At 36.0% G+C, this 17,801-nt stretch overlaps 1 protein-coding gene across 1 annotated transcript in view; it reads left to right on the plus strand.

Moving 5' to 3' along the window:
* The window catches only part of LOC122810576, a 470,053-nt gene that overhangs the window by 91,971 nt on the left and 360,281 nt on the right, over positions 1-17,801 (plus strand). The window contains exons 4-5 of the mRNA XM_044082155.1: positions 9,382-9,663; positions 16,478-16,543. Coding sequence (XP_043938090.1) covers positions 9,382-9,663; positions 16,478-16,543 — 348 coding nt within the window. The remainder of the gene's footprint in view (positions 1-9,381; positions 9,664-16,477; positions 16,544-17,801) is intronic.

Raw genomic sequence — 17,801 nt, forward strand, 5'->3', positions numbered from 1 at the left:
AATCAAGCAATTAAACACAATGGGAATTAAACAATCTGATGGATATTTATTAATTCTCTAAATATGACTGGCCTATCACTTCTTGAAAAAGGAGGCAAGGTCTAAAGGTAGGTACTGGCAAGGTATAAATGGTCACTTGACCCAGCTACAATGTACATTCAATTATTTTATGATTCCATGAAACAATTATTCCTTTTTATACTTACACACTTCTTACGCAATAACCATTTGAAAAGTTGTGACCCCACTAAAGCAAGTCCCAAAATATTTAGACTGAATGACTGAAAGAACAGACTTACATATATTAAGCCTGAGATGCCACTTCTCAGAATATTCCCTTTTCTCTGAGGCATGGCAATCTCAGAATTGGTTTTCTCTGAGGTATGGCAATCTCAGAATTGGTGTATATATATATATATATATATATGTATATATATCTGTGTGTGTGTGTGTGTGTGTGTGTGTGTGTGTGTGTGTGTGTGTATAGAGTCTACATCATTTGAGTGAACGCTTAAGCAAAAGCTCAGTTATGAAACATTTCCCAGGGGAAAAAAAACAGTTGCCCATCCATCGATCAAAACAAAACAAAAATTAAAACTCTGCAAAGTGGGGAGGCCTTGCCCCCACACCCCCTATTGTGGGGTGGGCTGACCCCCACACCCCCTAACTAAATACACCAACTCCAAGATCGCACTATAGTGGGGAAAAGGGCAAATTCCCGATGATGGCCAACAATGTCTTTTCCCTGGGAAAAAATTTGCTTGAGCGAGCATTCGCTTAACTCAGTTCGACAAATAGTGATTCGCTTAATTAAGTGTTCACTCAAATAATATAGACCCATATATATATATATATATATATATATATATATATATATATATATATATATATATATACACATACACATAAATATATTGGGGGGGGTGCGGGTACAGGGGGGCTTGGTCCCCTGCAAAAAGAAGTTTAAATGAGAAGAGAGATTTTTGAAGCTCACTCCTGCTGTGTTTTCTTTTGTTGCACTTGGCATTTCAAGTGCCAACATTTCAATAACGAGTCTTCTTATGCAGTTTCCTTTTGAAAAAGTAATATTTTCCCAGTTTATTACACTTCTCCTCACACTATTGACTGGCAGACTTATATAACCTCAAAAAAATACCTCCAGATTTTTATTGACTGTATGAATACTAATTCCTTAGTGCAAATTGTCCCTGCTTCCATCAAGGGTGTTGATCTTTTTGACCTTGTCCTTATAAATAACTCCCTATCCTGTTCCATTCCACTTGTCTCTACTTTCCAGGTACAATCTAATCATCTAGCTGTTGTCCCCACCCACAATATAAGCCTCCGTCCCCATAAAAATAATACAGCATTTCCAGATTATTATAAAGTTAAATTATTACTAATTAATGATATTCTAGACAAGCACAGCTGGCATATTCCATACAGTAAATCCATAAATGATGTTGCCATTGTGTCAGCACACTCTTCAGAGGCCTCCTTCTTAATGAGTAATGTTGGCAACAAGTCTGGGCTTTGATGTGTATGAGGCAAAACCGTAAACACGATACATGCAGTGCTCCTATCAGGCTTTGTTGGTCAGTGCATGGTCTAATTTCCTTGTGTGTCAGACAATAACTCAAGTACACATCAGGTGGAAGGTAGTATGAGCTGCATTTTTCTTTTACATAGGGTAGACAAAACTGTCATGCAAAGTAGGTAGGGGAAATGAGTTGAAAAGTGTGTAGGTGTCATGGGACACAAGAGTACAAATCTGGAAACAGGAAATAGATGTGAGACAACTGTCACTAGGGCAGGATGGTAGAGGTGGGATTTATTTATTTATTTTTATTTATTTGCTGACATTTTATTACCGGGAAAGTCCACTGGACCAGAGTAAGCCCATTTTCAGTGGAGGCCTGGGGAGAAAAGCTCCAGGTTAAAAACAGAAACTTACATACAATTTCCAAAAATATTTAGAACTTACATAAAAAATTCCACAAATATTCAACAATTTAAGAGGAAAGAAAAAAAAATAACACAAGCAATTAACATGAGCAAATATACAGAAATAGATAAAAGTGATATGACATTATCCTAACAGCAGATTTATACAAGGTTAAAGTACAAACAGTAGTATCATGGCACAATACAATACAATACGGATTATAGGAAACATGGTTAATATGTAATTAAAGGCCTAACTTAGTGTGATACAAATACATATATGTATATATGAAACCTATGGGAGGAAGGCAAGGGAAGAATAATTGGTAATAGAATAGTGCAGAGGGGTAGAAGAAGAGGGAGAAGGAGGAAAAAAAGAAGAAAGGGGTTGTTGGAAGGCTAAATGGTGTCAGTTATTATCTCCTGCTATGACATGAATAAGGGCCCACTTTCTATCCATCTTCAGGTATTACTTTTCTACAGAGAGAGGACACACTTCATTTCTTTATTTTTCTTTATTTTCAGTTTGTTAATCCTGGAAAGTGGACTAATCATCAGATCCTTTATGATCAATCTGATCATTGTCATGCATGACCCGGACCCCATAAAAAGAAGCAGTAAAAACACTGATACATGAAACATCAATCATTTACATAGTGTTCACATTTAAAATGAACATATGGCAAAGTAATTGAACTTAAAAGTTGCAGTAAGGTCAGCACAAGTATAGTAAAACAGATATACGAAGTGAAAAAGCAGTAAGGAATGATAATATGTGGTAGAAAAAATAGACTACCCAATAAGGCATACAATTTGCGCAATGTATATACACAAATATGGCTGAAAGCAATATCTTATGACTTGTATTGAAGCAATTGTGTACTTTATCTTATAAATGCTTTGCGCTGCTCATCTTCACTTTAAGAACTTCCCTGACATGGGCACTGTTACTTTTTTACCTCAGCCTTCTGTCACTTTGATTCTGAGAGTGTGCAGGAATCTAGAACTCCTGTGGCAGGGATGGCATGTTAGTGTGGGACCTCAACCAGAATCACTGTGAGGGATACCAGGGCCTCTGACAGCTTTAGACACAGCTGTGGAACATGCCTTCTGCAATGGCCTAAGTATGCAGCCACCCCATGAATATGCCTTACCCTGATCACAGACAACCTGCCAGTCTGGGTAGGTCAGCATTGAGAATTCTGTATAGGGTGTTGCTTATTTTGGTATTGTTTGCCATAGTATCACTTACCAAAAACATCACTTCTCAATTTTTAGTTCCCAAGTCATTACATGAATGGACTTCAGGATCCCAAGAGCCACATGACATACTTGCCAGCTCCATTATAAAATGTGTGGCAGGAGACTGTCCCTGGATCCCAATCCTGCACATCTAGTGATGAATGGCTACTGCCACCTGCACCTCAGAGGCCAGCTGGGATGTTTGGCAGCATCAGGTAGCACTATATTGCTGGATTATGCTGAGTAGGCCCACTGATGAGCAGAATTTACCTCTGAAGTTGGTATTTTCACCACATCTGTGGCATCTGAGGCTCACAGTTACACAAAGTTGCTCTACCATTGTATCCACAGGGGCCTGTTATCATCATCCATATGTGTACCATCTGTCAAGTGTTGCACCCCATCCACAGAGGACAGACATTAGTGTTGCCATGTCCTCTGACTGTGCCACATCCTCAGGTATCTCTGTATCACTGCAAGGCTCTGCACAGGCATGCATGTCAGCACCTTGTTCAGCCTCAGCCATGTCTAGATGTTGCTCATTACGACTTCCACCTGTGAACACATAACAAAGAAGGTAAAGATCCTATTATATGATCCAACATTCCCCTTGTGACATACAGGACAGGGTTCTGCATGCTTGCATTCTTATGTACCTTATATTGTGTGATGGTGGCAGGTCGTCAGTATGATCTATTATCTAATCTATAAGTGTGCCATTAACCACTAAACTATTATCTCATCTATAAATGTATCATTAGCCACTAAACCTTCAGTGGTACAGTGAGCTCATCATGCGATCCTTCACAGGAGTTCAAAAACCTTCTTCACCTAAAACACATTCACAGTAGTTTAGAAACCCTCTCCCCCTAAAAAAAAAAATCCTGACATCTATCCTCACCACAGTAATAAGTCTCCAACCTATCAAGGCTTTTTCCTTACCTCTTAATCTGAACCAGTTGTGCTATGTGGTCATATAAACTCACTGGGAACATTTTCACCAACACCAGTCAAATATATATGTTGCTAGTAGTACTGAACTTGGCTAACCTACAAATAAGACAATACTTTTGGTAATGCTACTGTCATACATATCTAGAAACACTGTATAAGAACTTAGTATTTCTGTCACGAGGCGAGGCAGCACGGAAGAAGGTCTGTCTCCACAACCCCCTTCCCCCCACTCAGACTAATGGGGAGGGGGGGTCAACAGTATAAAAAATACAGTTTTACTCCCAGACCATATACTTCTACCTCCGTTCAACCTGTATCCACTAAAATGAAAATACAGTCCTCCCCAATGTCTCCCTCCTCTTTCAGAAAATATGAACCTCTCTTTTAAGTAATATCCTCCCCCTCATTAAGGAACCTATTTCTGAAAAGGTATGGTAACTTTATTCAACCCCAGAAATTACATATCACCTTCTGCAAGACAACAGATTTTCTGACAGCCTCCACCTTGGGTAGCTTATCATAAAGACAACCATTTCAAAAAGCCAAAGTGTTAGTGAACCTTACCTTGGCAAACTGTCATGAAATTCAGGCAACTAAATATTCCTTTTGTACACAAGGTGTGGTTAATAGTTAGCAAGGGACATGAACATGCTCTTGCCAGCAGCAAATAGCAGCTTGCAGCTGTCCTAAATAGAAATGCTACCCCTTGCACCATCGATATTTACCAAATATATAGTCACTACCCTTGATATTTCAGCTGCAAAATTATCCACCCATATCTACTGATGTATTACTGATTAAGTCAAACTCAAGACTGCATCATTTAGTAAGCCTTCCTCTGTTCAGTCCATGTTAACCAGCTCTTTGTACAGCATGATACTACACTCCATCTGTTAGCCTTTCTTTTAGCCAAATAAGGACTAAAACATATGTGGTCAATTGTGCTTCAATTTGTTCTTTTTAGCAGTTATGCCTTTCAGTCTTTGTCCTGTGACAGACACCCCCCCCCCCAAAGTATATGATGTTTGTGTAGCCTTCCATTGTTAGTCATTCACACAAAACTGTCCTTGTGTTTAAAAAAGGCGCAGTTTTGTTGAATAACAAAACAAAGTCCTTGTCAGCATACTGTCTGACTTTTTTCACCTTCTGCCTGCATAACTAGAATTAATGCATTGCGTCATCCACCTTCTGACTGCATCTCAAAAACTGAGACCGTGGGGATATCCAGACCAACAATGCTAATTGCTTAATCTGGTATGTAAGTGCCTGCATAATCTGCCAGTAATTATGTCTTGTATCACAAATAAAGAAACTCATTGCCAGTATTTAGATATTGTCCTTTGAAGTTAAGTGAAAGTGGTCAGTTGTCATGTTTTCTCATACCTGTATGAATCCTTACTGTGCACCCATCAGCTATCTGGCAGCTGTCCCCTACTTATTTGGATTCTGCAGGAATGACTGCTTTCCCAAACCATAATCATCTTTTCATGCCTTATATGCAAAATATGAGTAGAGGTAAACAGTATAATGCTTTTCTATTTGTTTTCCCTGGTGATTGCTTCTCACTAGACCTTTCATCTAATTGGTTTACCTTTTTCAACAAGTTGGTTTTCTAAAGAACTCAGTCACCTCTGGGGATCCTATAAGTGCTCATACTTTATTCATTCTGTCTAGAAGAAAGGCTAAGTGATGGCAACTGCCTACAGCTACCAAACTACAATAGCAAGCATTTATGCAATACCAAACCACTTTTCCTTTTCTCTATGACTCTTGAAAATGCATCCACATTTTCCAATCTGACCCCTCTAAAAAGATATCTTGTCATTGCCAGTATCATACAGACATGCCAGCATTTCTTTCTAGCTTCCCTGCGGGTGGTTGAAGCCAAGATAAGACCCTATCCCTTTACAAGAAATAAACAACCAGTCCTTTGTCAGTCTTTCATTCCCACTTTCTCACCCTGTGGAATTAGGTCCAGTAAATAATTCAGCCTCTGGACCAATGTGTCATTTGCTAACATTTTTAATGTAATAAGCTTTAAACAGGTTTATATCATATTTCCAATGCACTGCCTATGGGACTCCACAATGTATTCTACTGAAACTGTGAAGCTCTTTCCAAAAGCGAAATGTATAATATGTGTGCATACAGTCACCTTTGTATTATGATATAAAGCTTCCTTTTATGTCATGAGATGGTTCTTATGTTTACATATTTATCAGTTTCTAAATCAGAAAAAAGTACTTAAATCAGTCATGTTTGCAATGCTTCTCTTCCTTTAGTGAACTTAGGCTGATAATGTTTTATGGCCTTGATCTGTAACTTATATAACTAAGCCATCAACCTATCAATATGAAAATTGTTATTTCTCAGATTTAAGCCAATATTGATCTTTTTCTGCACTTGAAAATAAGTTGTCCTGCTCAAATTGCTAATTCACCTCTGGAACAAATCTAATCAATTTCATTATCTTTTCTTGTGAGAAAGTGATATGATAAAAGTATATTTAAACTTGCTGAGTAACCCCCAGTGGCAATATTTTACAATTAATCTAATAAATATAACCTTTTAACTTTAATATTCCATCTGATTTTAAACCTGAGACCCATCCATTGCTTCTTCATCATCATCATTGTGTTGGCCTTCATGTATATATAAGCACAACACATTGGTTCGGCAGGGTATTATGCACCTGAATAAAACCATCTATGTGATCTACCACTGAGACAAGGACAAAAAAAAAGGGTTATGAGGGTTACCTGTGGGTGCACAAAGATTGAAATCTTGAGCTTCAGCTGCCTGAGGTTCAACCCACTGACGATCCCAGCTCTTCCACAGGAAATCAGTTTTGGAGAGTTCTGCCAGCACTGCTACTCTTTTCGGGGAAATATGCTCCTTCTTCAAGGTACTGCAACAATGGAGCTAGTATATATAAGTTAGGGTAGTGGGGGGCTTGCCCCCTCCCCCATTGCATTCAGGGTGCAGGAGGATTGCCCCCTGCAACAAATACTTTGAACATATTTTTTTTTTTTTGCTTTTTTTCACTGAATCCAGCTCACAGATTCTGATTCTTATCGCATTCAGTTTTGTGCATCCATAGTGGAAGCAGATTTTGATGTATATAAAAAAACAGCTCCGCAGCAGAGAATAATATTACTCTAACAGCAGCACTGCAGTTATCATAGCGATATTATTGCTCTCTATTAGTACAGCCAGCTAGAAAGCTGACACTATTAAAATGGGTAACAAAGATGTATACAGTATTGTATTTTTAGATGCAGTGGTTAATAAGAATTTAGAGGCTGACTGTTTGAATATGGACATCAGTTATATTAATATAGTTACTAATGCAGTTTAGCACTACACAAGTCTAGCTGCTTGAATACAGTTATTTGTTATAAAAATACGGATAGCAATGCAGTTTTGTATTACACAATTATGCATGTGAGTTACTTCAAAAATAACAGTCAGACGTCACTGGTGTTAGGTTAAAATACCTGACAAAAGAGAATGGAGAATTAGATGATATGGTTAAAGGGCTACAGATGAGTTTGTTGTAAACAGGATATCCCAAAAAAATTGACAGAAGGAGCTATTAGAAATGTTTAAGATGAGGAAGTTTGGAAGAAAACAGACATCACCAAAGAAGAACAGATTGGTCTTTTGCCATGTCACTGGTGTTTTCAGTGTATAGTTTTAAGACTAAGGACATTTTAACAAATAGCTGTAGTATTGTGACAGGTAGCCAAGATGTGATTCAGTTTGTGGGAAAGGCACCAAAGGTCATTAAAAAGAAAGGTTGATTGATGTTTGCAGAACAATTTAGAAAAGGGTGTTAATGATGAATATAATAATGCTTTTAGCAATCAAAAGTTAACTTATATTTATCATGTTCTTACTGTAAGTTTATGGCTCACTACTGAAGATGTCAGCACTTGCAATGCTGAGTGCCGAAAAAACTGAACTTCTGTTTGTGGCAGGGGGCAAGCCCCACTGTAGCCCCCTAAACTTATATATATATATATATATATATATATATATATATATATATATATATATACCAAATCCAAGATCACCATACCTCAGTGAAAGGGAGTATTCTCAGAAATGGCATCTTGGACTTAATATATAAAAGTCAGATCTTTTGGCCATTGAGTCTCCAGGTTTCAGGACTCACTGTAGCGGCTCTCATCATTTTAAAAGGTTGTCTAAGTTTATAGTAGACTGTCCAGGTTTTTATTGTAGTTCCATACAAGCGTCTTATGAAGTGGCATGATATTTTGATTATAATTCTGAATTTATAGTTTATACCTGAGTATGTACCAGCTGTGAGTCATTTTATATAGGTAAGACTATTAGAAAGTTGAGGAATAATATTTATAAGCATAAACATGCTATTAAAACCAAAAGTGAAGTTAATGCCTCATATAATACACAGAGGAATGTAAGATGTCCAGGAAATTTATATTCCATGTTATTGATTATTTATGGGTAAATTACAAAGAAAATAAAGATTAATTGGAATTTAAAAGAAGTAAAATGGCAAGTGAGGTTAAAACAAGTGTTCACGCAGTCTTGAATGGTTCACTTAATTCTAAATGTGTTCTGAAGCATAAAAGGGAAGTTGAAAAGACATACGCAATGATTATTATTGATCAAAAAGACTTGTCATGTCACTATGCTGAATGTATATTAAGTTGTAAGGATAGTTTTCAAAGCATTGTGAAGAATTCTGCAGTCTGAACTTCCTTATTTTTTAATTAAAAATTCAGAAGTACATTTGAGTAGATGACTTTTTTTCAGTCTTTTGCTGAAGTTTTCCCTATTTATCTATAAATATTATGGTCCTAAACTTCCAGTATTCATGTTTTCAAAAGTCTATAAATGTCACAACTGTCATTTTTCATCAAACACAAATTGAATACTTTGCCTCCTTTTTTTTCCGTACTTTTCTGAAATCTATCAGAAACATCATGCTACCATTATTTCACCTATTGCAACATAAGAGCTGTAACAGAAAAGTGTATCTTGATTTGTTGAAAATAAAGTTGTTCTACATATACACCAGCAGAATAATTCAGAAATGCCATCAAATATTTACATATCAGCACAGTGTTTCATTCAGAAGTGTACTGTTTTCCTAATTTTTTTTTACTATGTTCTTTGTAGACATTATTTATTGTAATGATGATGTTTAAAGAAGATGGCAGCCTATTCTGACTTCTTCATTCAATATTTCAGTGCCACCAGAAGTGAAAATATACCCCTCACGGCCTGTGGAAGTTGGGAAACCCAGCACTCTCATATGTCACGCAGGTGGCTTCTTCCCAACTGTCCTTAATGTCAGCTGGTCAAAGAATGGAAGTCCACTGGAAGAAGGGATCACAACAACAGATTTCTATCCTGAAAAGATATTTGCATTTCAAAGGTTTTCATACCTGAATTTCATTCCAGACGAGGGAGATATTTACAGCTGCACTGTTGAGCACCCAGCTCTCGACCGACCAACTACAGTATTTTGGCGTAAGTATGCAAATTACTCCAAAAATCTGAGTGCACACATAGCATATAGTTCAATAAAAATGTACAATGTTAAGTGATGTATATAATACCTTGGAATGCTTTGACTGCATGGAAAAATTCAATGCGAGTAAAAATATGGGGGTGTACTCTGGTTATTCAGATATTTATTTTCTCTTGCATTTTCTTTTTTTTTCTTTAGTAAACACGTTTAATCTCATGAAAAACATGTAATTCTCTGGATCATAGTGCACAAAAGAAACAGTTTCAGAATGAGATACGCACTGTTGTTAAGATTTTTGTGCTTTGACATTTTGTAACAAATAAATGCAGTTTAAGTTTTACAAATGTTTTCTGTTGTAGTTAATGCAAAGGATTAAGGATATGAGCTCCTAAAAAGTTTTATTCTGTAATCCAGAATATTATTCTTCCAGCCTCCATTTGCCTTTTGTGTGGCTCTGAGTAAGTCATTTAACAGTGGTCCATGGAAATTTTGTGCCCGTTGTGTTTGCCCTGTTAACAAATGAGAAATAAAATGAAAAAAAGTCAGCATATATAGGGCAACAGCTTTTTTTCAAATAATTTTATTAATTTTAACATATTTACAATATGTACATAAGAAGGATGAAGGAAGATTCAACTTTTTTATATAACAATAGATATTTTTCAAATCATGAAAAATGAACCTTAAAGTTAGTTTTCATTATATTTAACTATTAACATCTCCAGTCTGCCAATATAAGGTTTTGTAATACCATTTCACATCTACACTTCTTTATTTCTTTTCCATTGTTACATAGAATAGTGACTAATTCTATGAAATCACTAAATAATGGAAATGAATCAGATTTCCATTTTCTAGTAATTACTTTTCTAGCAACTGCTAGGAGACCCCAGAAAATACAATACTGATTGCTACTTACAACAGAAGGTATTGGAACAATTATCAGAATTGTTGCTCTTGTGAAGAGATGGTCATACCACAGTGACATTATTGTATTAGATGGATCTGGCTCCTAGTTCATAAGTCTATGACTGTACCTATATTTTCAACATATTCATTTGGAATCTTGTTAGCAGAAAGATTTGTTTTTTAATGTCCATGCTGATTTACATCATGATTGACAGCTCTGTGCCTTTACACACTTGTCGTTGAATTCTCTCATGTTAGGCATTAGTCAAGATTAGCAACTCTCACATCTGCAGGCAGTGGATACTTTGTTATGAGTACAGGTGATTACTCACAGAGTAAAAGTGTGCACACATAGCAAGGCTTTGTTCATATGGCAACAGATTTTTGCATGATTTGACATGAAGTGAACCAGATGTCACTGGACACGCCCTGGAAATTTATAAGCCTTTGGATTCATTGGAATGTTCTAATCACTGTTAGTGTGTCAGTGAATGCTTATTTAAATATAGATTCTTCCAGCAGCAGATAAGGAATTTTGAAATAATTAGTTATTCCCTGTTCTAGCTCAGCTTCCGGTTGCCTTGTCATCCGTGATTGAGTTCATTTTCCTGTTTTCCTAATATACACAAGTTTGTGTACCCCCCCCGAAGACCCCTTGTTTCTGGTGTTGGTACTATATTTCAGAATTTGGCTCAAATGACCAGTGCACATTTAAATAAGGCTGTTAATAATTTGCCTTCGTATATTATGGACACTATGCATTTGTTACAAAAAATGCCTGGAATAGCATGGGAGACAATATATATTGGCTGACAGTGATGATAAGTCTAGATGTTAATAGTGAACATAGGTTTGGTATATTTTATTTTTGATGGAGTCCCCAAAAACATATTTTATGTGAATGAATGCATTTTTGAGTAATAATTACTTTATATGTGATGAAGTTTTGTCAGCTTAAAGGGAAAACTTGGGATCTCTTTTTGCTCCAATTATACTCATTTATTTATTGGGCTTTTTGAAAATGAATACATTTATTCTAATAATTTTTTCAGCATATTGTTTGCTATTTTCATTACATTAATAATTTAATTTTTATTTGTAAAGGTGATATGATATATTCTATGTCATCTGTGCGGGAATTGGATAATAATAGGTTTGGTTTATCCTTTACTGCCATTTTCCACTCGTCAGTGGTTGACTATTTGGATATCATCCTTTGTGGTGTTCCTTGTCAGTTGATTTCATCTAAAATATTTTGTAAATCTGTTTGTTCTCTAGATTATTTATATGGTTCCAGTTTTCATCCTGAACATCTTATATTTTTACTCCCCAAGAGTGAAATTCTTTGTACTTACAGAAATGATTTTCATAGGAATCTCAAAAGTTGATTAATATGTTTTTACGTAGAAGTTATCCTAGCACTGATGTATATAAGGCATATTGGCAGATTGCAACTGTGTCATGCTATATTTTATTGTAGGGAAATTATTTGAAATATTTTGGTGGATCAAGAAAAATAAATTTTAATTGTGATATGAAACAGGTCTATGTTATCTCACAATTCAATGTGTTATCTAATGAAATTGCTCATAGTGTTAAAATTAATTGGAATATTTTGAGAAATTACTTTGTTATTAAAACATTAATATTGGAGCTCCCCCATTTCATTTTTAAAAGAAAAAATATTGGTAATTTTTTATGTCATAGTTATTTTCAGTGGCAAAAGTTAATATAGCCATTGAGATGGCTATACTACAAGGGCCAGTCCCTTGAGGTAGTTGTACTGTCTCTCCTTTTGTGCAGAATGGTTTTGGAGAAACACGTCATGTGAAATTGGACATTAGGGGTGACTATACTTATACTATAGGGGCTATCATTTATGCCATCAGTTGCCCTTGTAATTCATTTTATATAGATGAAACAGAGGTATTTTTCTGTAAGAATAAAGGAACACCTTAGAAATACTAAGAATGAGAAAAGGAACTAGTCCACTAGTGAAACGTTTCAGAAAGGAACAGGGGTGAATTTCATGGTTTTATAGTTTGTGTATTAGAGCAGGTGAACTGGAGTGTTATCTGTGGAGGTACTTGGAAAACATACTTGCAATATAAAAATGTTTTTATTTTAAAATTCAGAACTTTTAATTCCTAATGCTTTAAATAAAGGATGTAAATGGAAAATATTTTCAAATGGTTAATTAATTTATATCAATTATCTTAATGGAACATAATTTCCTTTTTGTATGTGTATTTATAGCTGATGTTTGTTTGTCTTTTTAATCCTCCCTGAAAGGCTTCTGCAGAGGTGTTAGGGGAATAAACATGGCTTGGTGGCAGCCCATGTAGTTTTTTGTTTTATATTTTTTCAGTATTGTTTTATGAAAATAATATATTTGGTTGAGCAAAGATATGAAAATGATATCATTGTTTCCATAGTCAGGGAGGAATGAGTGAGCTGAGCACAGTGTAGAAATGTGACACAGAGTACTGGAAACAAAAGAACATTTAGATATATAGGCAATATGAGAAATCTGGACAGAGAAGCTTATTTTGTTCTAAATATATGTTACTCTTTTCAAATGTACAAACATATACTTCCTAAATCCCTACAACCCCCTGATACACTATTATATGTTTCATGTCAAGAAAACAGCTCTGTAGTACACCCAAGTTGTACCAACACCTAATATTTTCCTTCCTGCATCCTCTTTCCCAGCCCCGCTGTGCAATGTCTCAGCCTCTTTCTCCTCCTTACTATACCAGCAAACTATCTATTTTGATTACCCCTTAAGAAATGAAACTCTCCCACCTACCTACTACCAGCTATAGCTTCCAATTCATTTCTGAACCAACTTGACCCAAGCTATACTCCAAAACATTTCCAACCTGATTTACTTATCACCAACTGCTCCTCTCTGATCTCTAAAAAACAAATCCTTTCACCCATACTTACAGACCACAGTCCCACAGCCTTCAAATTTAACCTCCTTTTTCTAAAACTTCTACCTAAACTTACTCCTGTATGTATTTACTTGTTTCCTCTTCACTGTTACCATCCCTGCAACATTACACTTTGCATCCTGACAGACCTAGCAGGCTCAAAATGTTGAGTAATGTTGTCCTTGTAACTCCTAATTCTTACTCTCCCTACATTTTTTCTTTACCTTCTTACTTCAGTGTCATACACACCACCTCATTCTTTCAGTCACTTTCTTCCTCAACCTGTTCGTTTAATAAAGTCTAAAGATATTTACCTAAGATTCTTCTACCAAGTTTTAGCTCATCATCTCTTCTTTATAAAACACCTACACATTATGACTGCAGTGGTGGTGCTGCGGTAGCGTTGTCGCCTCACAGTTAGACGTTGTCCGTTCGATTCTCAGTTAAAGCGTCTACTGTGTGACGACATGCGTGAATGGGCGTTCCTTCGTTGAAGGTTGTGCGTTAGGCCCGGCAAGCCAGCATGTAAAACTCTACTGCCAATCATTAGCGGACCGGAGTTCCGCTGTGGCGACCCCTAACCGGGAAAAGCCGAAAGACACACACACACACACACACACACACACACACACATTATTTATAACTGTTATGCTGTGCCCTGTAAACATATATACATTGATAAAATTAGTGCAATCTATGCACAAGGTCCCAATGACTCAAGTACACACAGTGTTCAGTCTCACAGAGGGGTTCTCAGTGGGAGTAGGTATGCATCAGGGTTCAGCGGTGAGACCACTGCTATTCATACTGGTGATGGATTACATTAGCAAACAGGTTAGAGGGATAGGTCAACAGAGTTGCTGTATGCAGCTGATATGGCATTACAGACAGAGCATGTGCAAGAACTTCAATAAAGGATAGGGGAATGGAATGCAAAACTGAACCACATGGAATTAAACTGGGTATAGATAAGACAGTTGTAATGGCAGCAAATGAAGGAAATAAAAAGAAGTTGAGAAATAAGATAGAAGGGAAGATACTAGAAAAGTGAACAGCTTCAAGTATCTGGGAGAAGTGGTTGAGGAGAAGGAAGGTCTGAATGAGGAGGTAAAAGCTACAGTCAGAGGGGCTGCAGCCAAGTGGCATAGATGTCAGGTGTGGTGTATGATAGAATAATACCAAAGAAGCTGAAAGTAAGGTGCACAAAACAGTAGTACAACTAGTACTACTTTATTATATAGAAACATGGGCAGTAAAGGAAGAGCAGTTGAGGAAGCTAGAGGTGATGGAAATGTGCCTTAGATGGGTGGTAGAATGCACACTGTGGGATAGAAGAAGAAATGAGGACATAAGAGCAGAAGCCAATACAGCTCAATTTTCAGAAAAGGTCACAGAAGACAGATTATGGTGGTTCATGTGTAGAAAATCAGAAGACAATCTGGTGAAGATGTTTTGGGACAGACAGGAAGAAGGCAAGAGGAAACAAGGGCATCCAGCAAAAAGGTGGATTGATTGTGTAAGAGAAGATCTGTGACTGTCAGGCATGAGTGCTGAAAAAGGTAGGAGAGTGGCATTGAATCTAGTGAGATAGTGACAGTTGATATGACACCCCACCCCCATGTAGAAAATAGGAAAAAGGTGGTTGATGAAGATGATGATGATGATATACATATACATATACACACACAAACACACACACATATATATATATATATATTATATATATATGTATATCATCTCATTATTCTTCTGTCACGTGTTGTACATTTTCATTTTGATTACATTAGCCCAGGAGAGCACCATGCTCACTGCTGATGTATTTGCTAATTCTTTGAATGCATCAATGTCATAGTCATGTGTGCATTCAGTGTATGGTATACATATTGCACTTTTGCCATTAATTCGTTGATGATCATACATCATTAATCATGCATCTAACATTAAAGTGCAGATGCCAATGTTGCGCTGATATATGTATTAACTTCTTTTAGGATTGCTTATTGCAAACACAAGCTCCTCTTTTATTCACTATTGTAGCACACCCTGTATTTCATTGGGTATACTCATTTCTATTTCTGGAGCAATTATAATTATATTGTGAACTTTTGTTAACACATATTATATGCTTGGAACTGTATTTTTGAGGTCCTTTAATGTGAATAGCTTCTGTCTAGCTGGATCTTCCAGTCATCAAATAAAAATGAATAAATAACACTGTTCACTGGATAACGTACTATGTAGCTGTTGTGCCTCTTGAAGTGTATACTTTCTACAACTGTTTTTTCAACCCAAATAATACTTTTAAGTTACATTTTTTTTTCTTTTTTACTGGGAAACAAGTGTCCTACAGAGGATAGAAAACAGTATGCATGCATTTTTGCTGTTCATATTTACAGAATAATTTTCTATCAAATTGTACCTGAATGTGAATTTCAGAATATCATCACAATGCCAAAGAATGGGAGTACATCAGATATGTGAAATATCTGTCTAAAAAGCACACTTTATATATATATATATATATATATATATATATATATATATATATATATATATATATATATATATATAGCAATCTAGATGCATGGTACACTTTAACCTTATAGATAATGTTCATGCTTTACTCCATAAGGGGGATTATTTTTCGTCTATTAAGAATTTGGTGTAAGTCAGTAGAATGGCCATTTTCTATGATTGTTTTGTTTTTATGGCATGGAAAAAACCTTTGCGTAAGTCTGTTTCAACAAGATGTTGTACTGTTCATTAGGAATTAATCATCTTCTAGTAAACTCATTTTTCATTCACAAAAAATAATATCTTGTTAAAACATATAGATTAAACAATATTTTTCTCCTCAAAAAAGTATGATTTTATAAAAGTATCACAAATATATTTACTTAACTGGAAATTGCAGCTTGCATTCTTTAATATGATAATGTAAGTGTTGTTATTACTCTCTCCACAGAGGCTGAAAAGCCACTCCTACATGAAAACAGGACAGTTTCACTCAGTATCCACAGGAAACTCAAAGGTATGTCTTATACATTTCCTGACTAATAATATATTACACAAAAAAAGACCTGCATCTTTATCTTCATGTAAGTGTCAAGGCCAGGAGTGTCTTTTCCAAGGCACCCTTAAAACTTTTTTTTCTGTCTACCTACTTGTCAGGTAAAGCAGCTGACAGGAGGGCATTAGAACAATCTGATGAGTAAGGTGTATAAAGACATCTGAAAGTGATAAACTGGCACAGTGAACTTCAAACTTAGTAAAAGTGAAGGCTTTGGAAAGAGCAAATAATCCCATGTTATAAACGATTATATCAAAATAATTGCTTATTTGCATAAATGACATTGTAGACACTTTTTGAACAAGTTCAACCAAGCTACATGTTTATCTAATACAGGAATTCTCTAAAATATATCTTTTGCTTACTATCTTAACATTTAATATAGTGCGGAACATACCTTGGCTGAAGTACCTGGAATTTCAGCCAATATTATTTGTTTTAACCTGATATGTCAGCCCACTAAAATGTGGAATGGCTGTTTGAGATAATGTGATGATGCTGGATAGAGTACATAGCTTTGCTGACTTCCATCTGTACTGTTTGGAGTACCGTACTGCATCAACATTTCATGCCATTAGCTTGCAAAAATGGTTCTTGGTTTAGTTTCTTAGTGTCATTATTAAGAATATTGAAGTCATTGTAATCAATGATATTTGGCATGACATGACCCTGGCAGAAGTGATCAAAGTCAAATAACATCACCTCTGTAAAACAATGAAAACACGTTATGGCTGTTTAAATTGTCCACTGATTATCTGTAAGTTTACCCAAGTATCTTGGTGGTGAAGAATCATGAACTTTGCATCCTCATAAGCCTAGTGGGCTGACAATGCTGAAGAAGGTTGTTTGTTTTGGACTGGCTATTCTATTGGAATCTTTCAATAGAGACTTTTTTGGGACTGATGGGATAATAGTTTAGTCACTGTTAAATATGTCTCTTCATTTTGAACTTCAGCAATATATTAGGTTGGGGACTGGTAGATATCTTCCTTTGTTACTTCCGAAAACGAAATAGTTAAGGTAAACTGTCTAGCTAATTTGAATTAACAAGAGTTCATGAGTAGAGTTTACACTGGTCCAGTTTGATACGGTGCTGTGACTGAGATGCCCGTAAGATAGATGCAGAAATTCATTGGTTACTCTTTATTTGTATTTTACTGAAGTATTTGACAGAATGCAGAGAATGTTAATAAGGAACATGAAAGGTATGGGATGGGCC

The sequence above is a fragment of the Protopterus annectens genome, chromosome 9.part0 (assembly GCF_019279795.1).
Source record: "Protopterus annectens isolate FY-2018-M chromosome 9.part0, PAN1.0, whole genome shotgun sequence".
NCBI lineage: Eukaryota > Metazoa > Chordata > Ceratodontiformes > Protopteridae > Protopterus > Protopterus annectens.